The sequence below is a fragment of the Cervus elaphus genome, chromosome 7, assembly GCF_910594005.1.
Source record: "Cervus elaphus chromosome 7, mCerEla1.1, whole genome shotgun sequence".
NCBI lineage: Eukaryota > Metazoa > Chordata > Mammalia > Artiodactyla > Cervidae > Cervus > Cervus elaphus.
The window spans coordinates 18,871,559-18,883,618 of record NC_057821.1 but is presented as its reverse complement, the minus strand read 5'-3'; the positions used below and the strand labels follow the sequence as shown (position 1 = coordinate 18,883,618).

Sequence of the window (12,060 nt, the reverse complement as noted above, 5' to 3'; positions counted from 1 at the left end):
GATTCATCATTTCAATCAGAGCACACATTTAAGGTTGAATATTAAAAGGATACCAACCTCAAGCCTCTTTTCCAGCGACTCGATTCTGTCCTTTTTGCTAGCAAGGTTGGCCCGGGTGTAGCGGCTCTGCCCAGGAAGATACAAAACTTGACTGTAGCACTCTTCCCACACCTGGTTATAAGCTTCACTTGAGAGTTCTCCGTGGCTCATACCTTGTTTGACCACTTCCATCTCCTGTACCAGAACATCCTGAGCCTGTTCACAATAATAATTTCAGTAAGCTTGAGTACTAGAGACACCTTCCCATCAGTAGAAAGTTTTAGAAGACCGGTCTTTCCCTCCCTGGGCAAAGGCAATCAGCTTTGGTTGACTGACTGTTTTTTGGAAGGGGGTTATAAATATCTAAGTGAAACAAATTAAGAAGCCTAGAAGTCAATGCAGATTGATCTGAAGAGTCAAGCGTCCATGTATTAACCCCAATACTATAAACATTCTTTGCCTTCACTCATTAAAACAGCAGCTACCATTTCTCAGATGTCTACTATGTGTCAGGAACTGGACTGAAAAGTTTTACCTATTTTATCTCCAAACAGCATACCACTCTTACAAAGCAGTCCACATTAACCTCACTAAAGTTCAGGAAGCTCATGAAGTTCATTAACCTCATTACAGCTCACGAAGCAAAGGCTCAGAGAGGTTAAACAATTTGTTCAAAAACACAACACCAGTAAGCAGAAGAGACAGGCTCACACCCAAACCAAAGGTGACCACTGCGTGGGGGTGCTCCTTCCACTCACCATCAACCCCAACACTTCCGACTTCCCAGTACAGCGAAGGGGAATTGGGCGGAGTTTTTTTCTTTTTTTGACACATGCCTTTTTTCTCATCTGAAAGAATGTCCCTGACATTACCAGAGAATAGGACTGGAAGCACAGATCAAATAATGACAGATCACAGACCAGTTGCTGGTCACTAGAAAAGATATGGTTTAAGATGATAGAATGAGGATGGAATTGGACAAGTGGAGTCCAATCACAGCTTTGGCATTTAAATAGCTATCTGAACTTGCTGAACTTATGTAAGCCTATTTCTCATCTGGAGAGGGGAGATAATACCTAACATGTTTGTTATGAGGATTAAGTGATACAGCAAGACACAAAGAGCCAGCCCAGCACCAGACACACAGACTCCTTCAGCATACCACATGAACTCTTTCCAGCCCTTTGCTTCATGGCTCATGAAAAACCAACAATTACTTTTTGTGCTTTATAGAAAGCTCTCAATCATTCCAGGAACATCAGAAAATAAACACAGACCAAAACATAAGAAAAATCAAGATAAATAACAAGCATATGAAAAAAATTTAAACCAAAAAAAGGCAGGGGGAAATCATGTCTACAGAATATAAAGAACGGATCCTTTTAAATGATACCTCTTAGGGGAAATAATGGAAACAAACCGATTTTAACACACTTAATGACAACTGGGCACTTTATTATCAGTGAAATGGTATTTCACTCTGAAACTGCACATGGTAAAAATTGACAAATTTAGCTCTTATAATAATTAGGAGAAAGTACAGCTAAGTTCCAATGAAACTGTGCCTAAAGAATCTGCTAAGTAAATAGCTGCTTCAAATTTTTCAGAACACAGGGGACTATAAACAGATAAATAAAATACAGAAGAATGAACTACTTTGTAATGGTTTCAAATAAAATTCTAAAGCACTACTTACAATTATTATTTTCAAAACATGCATTAGAATCTGTCCCTTACAGAACTTCTATTAGTAACAATGTGATCTTTGTTTCAGGTTTCCATATATACAATAAATTTAGGAAGACTGATTTCCTCAAATCTATCTTCTCCTCATATTTTCACTCTAATAAGAGGAAACTGTTCAAGCAATGAGTTCACTATCTAATTCTCAACAGAGGGCAGCTTCCATGGCACTTACTAAAAGACAGCAACTCAAAGTTACTCAGAAGCAAACAGAAACAGAAATTCAAACCCTCTTCCTCTATTTTCCAAAAATTCTGTAATAAACATGTATCACTTATACAGTATGAAAAAGGGAAAGTAAGAAAGAGAGAAGGCAAGTACAAGAGAGACAAGAGACAAAAGAATCTGGTTTCCTCCTAAGTCAGCCCATTCTAATGGACAGTACTTCACTGCCCCTCAGAATGAAAGACTAAAGAAAGAAGACTTCAGTAAAAGACCACTCTTCTTCCAACCACGACACCAACTCTCCTTTCCTGTATCACTGTACAGATTTCTAGTCACAATCACAGCTGTTTGCTCTGTCAAAGCAGAAACAATAAAATGCATATGGAGGGAGAGGTAGGACAGACATTATATAAGAAAACATTTCTTTATTTCCTTATCCACAATGGTAGCGGGAAACCATGTCAGGGAAATAAATGCAGTAAATGGTATTTCCTTTCTGTGACTAGATGAAAGGTTTAATCTATAAATATTTTAATACATTCTTATTTTTTCATAGTATTCTAAGTAAGTGAGGTTTAAGTATTAAAGGCAATCCCACTCTATTCAGAGACAGCAGAATTAAATCCAGAAAATGGCAACTGTAGCAACAATCAATGAGGGACACACCCATGAGACAAAAACGCCCTGCCATCAAAACCAGTGTCTATCTGATAAAGGTCTATCATTGAACATTGTGGAGGGAGAGGGGAGGATGTCCTCTACATAACATTTAACATGAAAATTTCTCTCTTAACCATATATTTCTGTTGTTTATAAACATCAATATGGGAAAATATATTCATGTTTGTCCATGATACACAGTATCTAACAAATACTTAAATCTTGAGACAAAAATACTCAATGATACCTTTTTCAGCTCTTCCTTGGAGAATTTTTCATAAGGGTTATGTTCCAGATAGGCAATGTGCTCTGCATTATTGGTACCAAATCCTACAGTTTTTCCTTTTTTATTTCCAGATGGCTCATAAGGGTGATGTAGAAGGTCATAATGAAGCATCGTGATCATTTCCTTTTTGATCAGTTCTTCACTTTTCTGTAAATCTGTTAGAGGTGGTTCTACATTTAAGGGTCTCAGAATTGTTTCATTTACCTAAAATTTTAAAACAAGTGCAATTATTAAACATAGTGCTGCAACATACTAATGTTACTACTTCTAGCAATGATCTAAATACAGGCACGCTTTGTTTTACTGTGCTTCACTTAACTGAAACTTGCAGACAAGGTGCTTTTCTTTTCATAAACTGGACGTTCATGGCAACACTGAATTGAGCAAATCTACTGGCACCGCTTTTCCAACAGCATTTGCTCACTTTGTCTCTGTCACACCGGCAATTCTTGCAATATTTCAAACATTTTTCTCATCACTACTCTATCTGCTATGGTGAGCTGTGATCATTAATGCTACTACTGCAAAAAGATTATGACTCAGGGTCAGAAGCTTAGGTGATAATTAGCACTTTTTTAGCTATAAAGTATCATTTAATTAAGGTATGTACATTAAGTACATTAAGGAATGTACGTTTTTTAGACATACCACTACTGCACACTTAAAAAACTACAGTTTAGTATAAACGTAACTTCTATGCACAACGAAACAGAACAATTCGCACTTTACTGAGTGACAAGCACTTCAATGCAGTGGCCTGGAACCAACCTGCAATATCTCCGAGGTATACCTAAAGCAGTTTAACATTTTCAAAAGAAATTATTTTCTTTTTTCTTTCAAAATTCTTATTTGTACCAGTGAAGCATTTCAAAGATTGGATCTGGGAACTGCTTTACTATATTCCAGAAAGTAGATGAAATGTTGTTTTATAGACTTTATGAATAATATAAAAAACATCAATCACATAAAAAGAAACTTAAAACTTCCTAAGGCAGAAATTCTAATACTTACTTCTGATGGTCTTGGCAGATCCTTCTGGACAGCTTTGTGCATTCGTTTCATTTCCTTTACACGCTCTGCATCTCGTATGGCCTAAAAAATTATTTTTATAACTGTTTTTACAGCTATACAGTATCTGACACATTTCAGTAAAGGTGAAAACACTTTCCTCTATAAGAACGTGTATCTTCAAGAGCTAAAGCTGTAGTAATCTGTATAAGTTTGTAGAAAGGCAATGTAACGCCACTGAAATTAGCCAGTCTATTCATTCTCTTGTCACAGCACAAACTAAGAACTTCCAACAGCTACTAGGAGCATTCTCCGGATTTGCACGGCTCCCTCAATCAGATAATCATTCTTTTCTTGTCTAAAAGACCAAATCCTAAACGTACAGGGGATGCTTCCAATAATCCCTCCTGCAATACAACCTTTCCCTTCCACCCCAGATGCTACTGATTTTTTATTTAAAAAGCCAGCCAGCAAGGGTGCTGTTTTATGACTTAAATTATGAATAATGTGGGTTAACACAAGAGAACTTCAAACCATTTTTTAGAATAAATGTAGCTCAAAATAGCTAAGAGAATCAAATTCATAAAGTATTATCATATATCCCTTACCAAAAAGCATTCATGTGGTTTCTCTCTAAAGCATGACTTCCATCATTCCAATCCCTAGAAATGATTCAATTTCTAAAAACATCCCAAAATGGGCTGCATCAAGAAGTTCTGAAGTGGATCACATGATCTCAGTTTTAGTTCAAGTTTTACCACTTTCAAGACACGAGACCTGGGAAAGTTAACTTAATTCACCTGAGTTTCCTCATTTCTAAAATGAACCTGATACCTATCCTACTTATATCACCTGGTTGTTATGTACATACGAAAAGTAATTAACTAGAAAGTATATTAGTACAAGGTGTTACTAATTTTATTCTGATGCACTCTAAATTTCCAAATCCACATTTTTTAAATTTCTTTTTCATTGGAGAATAATTGCTTTACAATACTGTGTTGGCATCTGCCATACAACTCGAATCAGCCATAAATATACATGTTCCCTCCCTCTTGAACTCCCCCCCACCCCATCCCACTCCTCTAGGTTGTCACAGAGCACCGTATTGAGCTCCCTGCGTTACCCACAACTGCCCATTAGTTTACACTGACGAAGAAACAAATCAATCAACCAACAAATCAATCAATAAGATGTACTTGTTTTAGACTGGTCAATAACATCTTTTCTTGGCAAGAGTGAAAGCAATGTCCAGAAGACTACTTACACATATTTTAAAGGACCATAATGAATTTGACAGAGGATATTTAAACTGTGACCTATATGATTATACACTTTAAGAACACCTATCAAGATTGATCTAAGTAATTTCCTTCAGTGCAATTTTTTTCAATACTGAAAAAAACACTAAGTAGAGATCTTGAGACATGTTAACAGTCGTCACTCACCTGCTTCCGTGCATCCACATCAGCAGCATCTTCAATGTAAGTATCATCTATTTCACGCTCTTCCAGTTCCTTCTCGGCATTTTCTGGTAGAACAATTTCAAAGTCATTCTTAGGAGCAGGAAGACCCAACAATCCTAAGCGGAGGTGTTCACGAGATTCTCTTTCCTGTAGAAAAACATTAGTCCTCAATTTATACACATTAAAATACTCAACTAATATTGTATAAGAGTTTCTAAAATACAGTTAGCCTAATTTTAATTCTAGAAAAATGATCCCTAACTTAAGGGTTGAGACAAGATTTTGTTTAATTTCTATCTCTACTTCTTCCCTACATTAAGACCAATCATAAAAACTTTGGGGAAAAAAAAAAAACTTTGATTTGTGGTCAATGAATTTACTCTGGGATAGTCTAATAGCAGGTTTGAGAATTATACCTCTGCAGGGCAAAAAAACAAGAAGTCCTTTAGGATTTCCTTTTAAGGATTTCTGAAATTTAATAGGAAATGAAAGAACAAGTTCAAAAGTAAATTTGTCCTTGGATAAATGAAACCTAATCTGAAAAGACGGCTGAATTTGTGTGTATGATTCTTTTTCATGCAAATAACAGGTCATATGCAAGCCAAAGAAAACAGCTCATACTTCCACAAAGTGCCTAGTACCCAAAGTCTTCCCCAGTCCATCCTCAGCTCACCTGTCTGTCTCATTCCCCACTGGTCCAACACATATGTGCAAGATGGGAAGACCAAGTGAGCTGCTATGTCCAGAACATGCTCCACACTTACTCATGTCATGATCTCCACATGTGACAGCCCCCCACCTACTTCTGAGCATACCTCCTTCAAGGAAGGCTTTCCTAGTACCCACCCAACAAATGTGATTTCTTTCTTTCTTCAGCCACCCTAAGCACATTGGTTTTACTCAATTTTTGTTCTTATATTACAATTATTTTTGGATTTGATTTAGTACTGCCAATCTCTCCAGAGCATAAACTATTCTTTAAGACAAGGGACATCTTTACTCAACATTCAATCCCATGAAGTGTCCAGATCTGTGTTTTACACACATTAGATTCTTTACTTGTTTAATTCCTATATAGCCATTCAGAGTCAGCATTACATGATATCAATCTGGACATTTAAAAAAATTCTCAACTAACCAAATCTATACATGAAGTTAGAATTAATTTGTAAATTAGAAGCAAACCACCATTGGAACTCATTTTTAAAAATCTCACAATGACCTTCCATGGCATAAGTAAGAAGGCTCAATAGTAATGTAATAAAAGCAATAACATGATCAAAAATAAAACTGTAACTTTTATAATTAGCTTTCTACATCACCTTGAAAAACATACAGAAGGAAAACTTCACTAAGGTCAACAATGAACATCAAATTAACTTGGCTCTGATACCTTGACCGTCCTTCTAAAAGTACAGAGGCAAACAGAGGAATCAAAGTTCAAAATCTAATTTATAAGGCCTTCAAAATTCATACCTTATTTTACAAAAACAGGAAAAAAAAATCAGTGTACCATTCAGGAAGCTAAACTATTAATTAGTAAATGATAAAAATTAAAAATCACAAAATATAAGGAACATTAATATCAGCATAATCAATACTGAAAAATAAATTAAGAATAAGAAAAAGTAGGCTAATAAGACCAAAAGGTTTCCCTTTTCAAGTCCTACAAATCATGTTCCTTTTCTAGTGTCTGCAGGTGTAGAGAATCTGAAGGCATATGAAATATGCACTGACAAGGGGGAAAATTTTATTTTGGTACCCTTGAGATTTTAACTTTTTTTAAAGACTACTAAAAGAGAATTGACACATACCATCTGCTTCACATAAGAGGGATCACTGTAGTCTGCCATTCCATCCTCAGGATTAATGTTTAACTTGTCTCGAAGAGGAGTTCTACCTGGGGTGGCGTTAATAACTGGTTTGGGAGTTGTCCCACTCCGGGGAGTCAGCCCTTCAGATCCATGAGAAGGAGTCCTAGAAAGACAGACATTCTAGTTAATGAAAGTGCCAATTTTACTTGAATTGTGCTTCCAAATATTTTTCACATAAATTATTTTATAAGAAAAGAAAGATCCCTAAAATTCTGTCTCCCTGTCTAGTTTTAAGTTAGACCTCTATGTTAAAATAAAGGTTTGGTTCAGCTAACTCAGTATTTACACATAGTGTATTTATTTTACTGACTTCAAATAAAGTCATGATAGCTAGTAATTTTTCACCTTATTAACTAGGTCCATAAAACATTTTTCAACCTTTTCTTAACAAATCAGGGTGGCTAAGAACACACAGTAGTCAGAGAGGTTGCCCACCACACTTAAGACCCCAAACAACTCTTACTGAGTTCAGTATCTTCAACTTATTATTTGTCTTCTCCCTGCCTACAGTTGTTGGCCATCACATTCTCATCACAGGTAGGCATACTTCAAGTTTGTTTGAAAACCAAACACCAGACTTAGGATCACATCTAAATATGAATTGTTCTGAGTTAGGTCTAAGAAACTCGCAGAAATAAAAGCCATAAACTTCATACCATACAGTTTAAATGTCCAAAGCCTTGAACTTCTCTGGTATTCCAGTGGTTCAGAATCTGCCTGCCAAAGCAGGGGACACAGGTGCAATCCCTGGTCCACCCCTGGTCCACGAGAATCCCACGTGCATTGGGGCAACTGAGCCCATGCAACACAAGAGAAGCTACCACAGTGAGAAGCCCATGCACCATAATTAGAAAGTAGCCCCAATTGTTGCAATGAGAGAAAGCCCTCGCATATCAGTGAAGACCCAATGCAGCCAAAAATAAATAATTTTCTTTTATATGTTCAAAGACTTTTGTTTTTTTTTATTACTTCCTGAATCCTGGCTGTGTTCCAGACAGGTGATGCTGCCAGAGAGCTGTTCCCAGAGGTGAGGTGAGGTGCTACCATATAAGACGTGATTCCTGCCCCCAAGGAGCTCACAATCTAGTTGAGAAACAAGACATACACAGGAGAAAGAGGGATTAGGCTCTCTTGCAAGCCTTGCAAAAGTGCTATGTCACATCAGGTTTTCGCTGCCAATGCTCGTGATCCTGCTGTCATGCACAGCTATAACAGTGAGAAATGCTTCACATACTTAAACCACCAGTAAGAGGACAAATTTTAAAATTAATAGTAAACCCCACATATTTCTAACCTTAAAAGCTCAAATTCTATTTTAATATAAGTTGTTTCTATAGTATTTCTTCTTTAAAAACAGCAGCTTAAAACAAAAGAAGTTAAAAAAAAAAAGAAGTATAAACAAATACTGAACTCTAGTCAATTATTTATATGACAAAGAAGTGTTTAGGGTGAAATGTACTGATACCCACAGCTTGCTTTGAGATGTATTTAAATATAAGATAGGCTGATGGCTGGATGGATACATGACAAAGCAAACACAATAAAATATAAACCATTGAATCAAGCAGTGAGTATATGGATGTTTGCTTTACCATTTTCACCATACTCTCTAAATGTTATACATTTTCATAATAAAATGTTAGGGAACAAGCAACAGTAATACATGCATAAAAGGGATTACAATTTTTAAAGAAGTCACCAAATCATCATTAATAATGGATGTATCTACTTCTTAAGTCAGATTAAAAGTATTCACAAACAAGGTGACAGCACCAGAAACTCTGAAAAGAGAAGGAAGGTTCATGTATTTGACTAATTTCTAAATACCATAATGTTATCTGCTTCTATGAATGAGGGGAACTCTAAAAGCAAGATAAACACTAATTTCCATTTTCTGTCAACATTTCTAAAATCCTCAGATTCAGGTTTTCTAAAGCAGAAATCACTTGTTTGTTTACAATACCTGAACGGGGTAGAAAGGACTGTGTTTGGAGTCTGTACAACCTGCCGCTGTGGTGTCACACCTGAGAAGTCGCTCTCATGCAAAGGGGTGTTGAGTCCGCCTTTTAATGGGGTGTCCACGTTGGTCAGAGCCATGAGGTTTTGGGCTTCCTGATTAACAAGATAGTAAACAAGCAAGTTTTAACAGTTTAGACAGGACAGCAAACCCCTCTCTTATAGTCCTACTACACAAAAAGCTAGCAGAATTCTTACATATTTTCTCAACAAAAACCAGGAGAAAATGAATATTGAACCATGGAAGAATTCAATACTTAACCATTCTTTCTGACATTAACATGTCAGAAGTTTTGAAATAAAGTTTTATATGTCAAGAAATGTATATGTGATTGTGTCCTCACATACGAAATTACCACTACCCAACAACTTTTCCTATTACCCGTGCCAAGCCTCTTTACATGAAGAACTAAGAATTCAACTTTCCCAACATGAGCTTGGGCTAAACATCAGAACACCCAGTCTGGCTTTATCACGAATTCTTTATCCAGTCTTCATCAGACTCTCTGAGTCTCAGCTTCTTCCATTGTGAGGTTAAAATATTCCCAACCGGTCTACTTCATAAGAAAACTCAAGAAGACACATTACTTTCTGAAGTCTTGCTTGACCTCTTCAGGTAGGACTGACGTGCTCTCTACACAGCCCCTCTACTATAACCCTGCGCTCATTACTAACACAGCACCCACAACTCCTAATCGCCAGTTCAGGGTCTGTAGCAGGCTACACTTTCCATAGAGTCACAACCGTAATTCTCATCTCACGTTCTCTTCTTACGATCCAACTCTGATGCTCCAACCACTGAACTGTACATTATAAAAGGATAAACTGCATCTTAAAAAATATATATATTTTTATATATATATACACGCACACACACACACACACACACACATATGTGCTTCCCTGGTGCCTCAGACAGTAAAGAAACTGCCTGCAATGCAGGAGATATGGGTTCTATCCCTGGGTTAAGAAGACTCCCTGGAGAAGGAAATGGCAACCCACTCCACTATTCCTGCCTGGTAAATTCCATGGACAGAGGAGCCTGGTGGGCTATACAGTCCATGGGGTTGCAAAGAGTCAGACACAACTGAAGCGACTTAGCATGCATAACACAAGTCTAATTAAAAAAAAGAGAGAGAGTTCAGAAATTTAAAATATGACAGTAGAAATTTTAAAATTGTATGAAGGTAAAATTCAGAAAATCTCCTAGCAACGAATCAAAAAAGTCAATTAAGACAGAAAATCAGAGAGGAATAGCGAAATAAAGCAATGAAGGGGAGCAAATTTTTTTAATTTTCGAAATAACTTCCCAGAATTGAAGATCATGAGTCTACAGAATGAAAAGACTCACCAAGTACCTAGTACAGTGGTTAAAAATAAAGCCACATCAAGAAATATGCATGTGAAAAAGAGGTCATATAAGCTTCCAGAGGAAGGAAAAAACCAGGTTTTCTATTAACCTTAACAGTACAAGTCAGAAGACCCTGGAACGGTGCCTTCAAAGTTGTAAACAAAAGCCCTTTCAATCTGGAATTCTATACCCAGCTGTACGATCAATCAAATAAGAGAGTAAAACAGTGATCTGCAGATATTCAAGACTTAAAAATTCCATGTCCCATGAAATCTTCCCCAGAAAGCTACCGACAGATATGCCTCACTAAAAGGGAGCCAACCAAGAAAGCGAGAGACATGGGAGAAAGGAAAGAGGAGACCCAAGGGAAAACTTTCCAGGGTGACAGTGAAGGAACTGTCACTATGGCAAGAGAACAAGCCATAAACAAAATCTAAGGAGTGATCAGTCCAGACGAGAACATTCAGAAATTCTGGGAAAGACTTCAAGTGCTGAAAGAGATAAGAATACCTAAAATCTGACCAGATTACAGGAGACTGACAGTTAATAAAGTCCAGATCCAGAAATGAATTTGTGCCAAGTAATCAAAAATCTTAGCAACTAAGTAAAACAAGTATTAATCCAAAGAAAAACAAAATACTATGCAGTGGAATAATTATAAGGCACTTTGTAGGTCAGCAGTGAATGCAGTTTACACAGTCACAAGTGAGTGTGAAAGTTGCTCAGTCACGTCTGACTCTCTGCAACCCCATGGACTGTATCCTGCCAGACTCCTCTGTCCATGGGGTTCTCCAGGCAAGAATCCTGGAAAGGGTTGCTATGCCCTCCTCCAGGGGATCTTCCTGGCCAGGGATGGAATCTGAGTCTCCTGCATTCCAGGCAGATTCTTTATATGAGCCACGAGGGAAGCCCCACATAGTCATAAGGTAAACCATAAGTATAGAGCTAACCAAAATTATGATTAACTACAATGGAAGATGGGAAAATGGAAAGAGTGTGGATGCACAGTAGAGGCAGAGGGCATGAGAGCGCCAAATGTTCAAATTCTAAGTGGAAAAAAAATGCTTTAAACTGAAAATAAAACCAACATGAAACAAGTGTCTTAGCATTACAGAGGTGAAAACAAAGAGCTGTCACTGATAACTCTAGAAAGCAGGCAGTGAGGGGCACTGTTTTCTTACAAAGCCTTATAGGACTATTTTGACTCCTGAATCAAGACTTTAAGATTATATTTGACTCAGAAAACTGAGATGTAAGGAGCGCTGAAAGACTCAATAGTATTCTGTTAGGCCTGTCTATTGCCTGGCATGCTGACACCCTAGGAACACAGAGAGCTGTACACCCTGTATGTTAAGGAGCAAGGGAAACAGTACTAAAGGCCATCTATGCCATGCTAAGTACAGAATCACAAGGAAGTTTTAAAAATTACTGTAAAAAAAAAATTACTGACTA

General features: G+C 37.1%; 1 protein-coding gene across 1 annotated transcript in view; it reads right to left on the bottom strand.

Moving 5' to 3' along the window:
* CDC5L (cell division cycle 5 like) overlaps positions 1-12,060 on the bottom strand; it is a 45,079-nt gene that overhangs the window by 17,562 nt on the left and 15,457 nt on the right. The window contains exons 9-14 of the mRNA XM_043907626.1: positions 9,205-9,353; positions 7,182-7,344; positions 5,350-5,514; positions 3,905-3,985; positions 2,855-3,097; positions 58-255 (exon numbers count right to left, since the gene is read on the bottom strand). Of these exons, the coding sequence (XP_043763561.1) occupies positions 58-255; positions 2,855-3,097; positions 3,905-3,985; positions 5,350-5,514; positions 7,182-7,344; positions 9,205-9,353 (999 nt within the window). The remainder of the gene's footprint in view (positions 1-57; positions 256-2,854; positions 3,098-3,904; positions 3,986-5,349; positions 5,515-7,181; positions 7,345-9,204; positions 9,354-12,060) is intronic.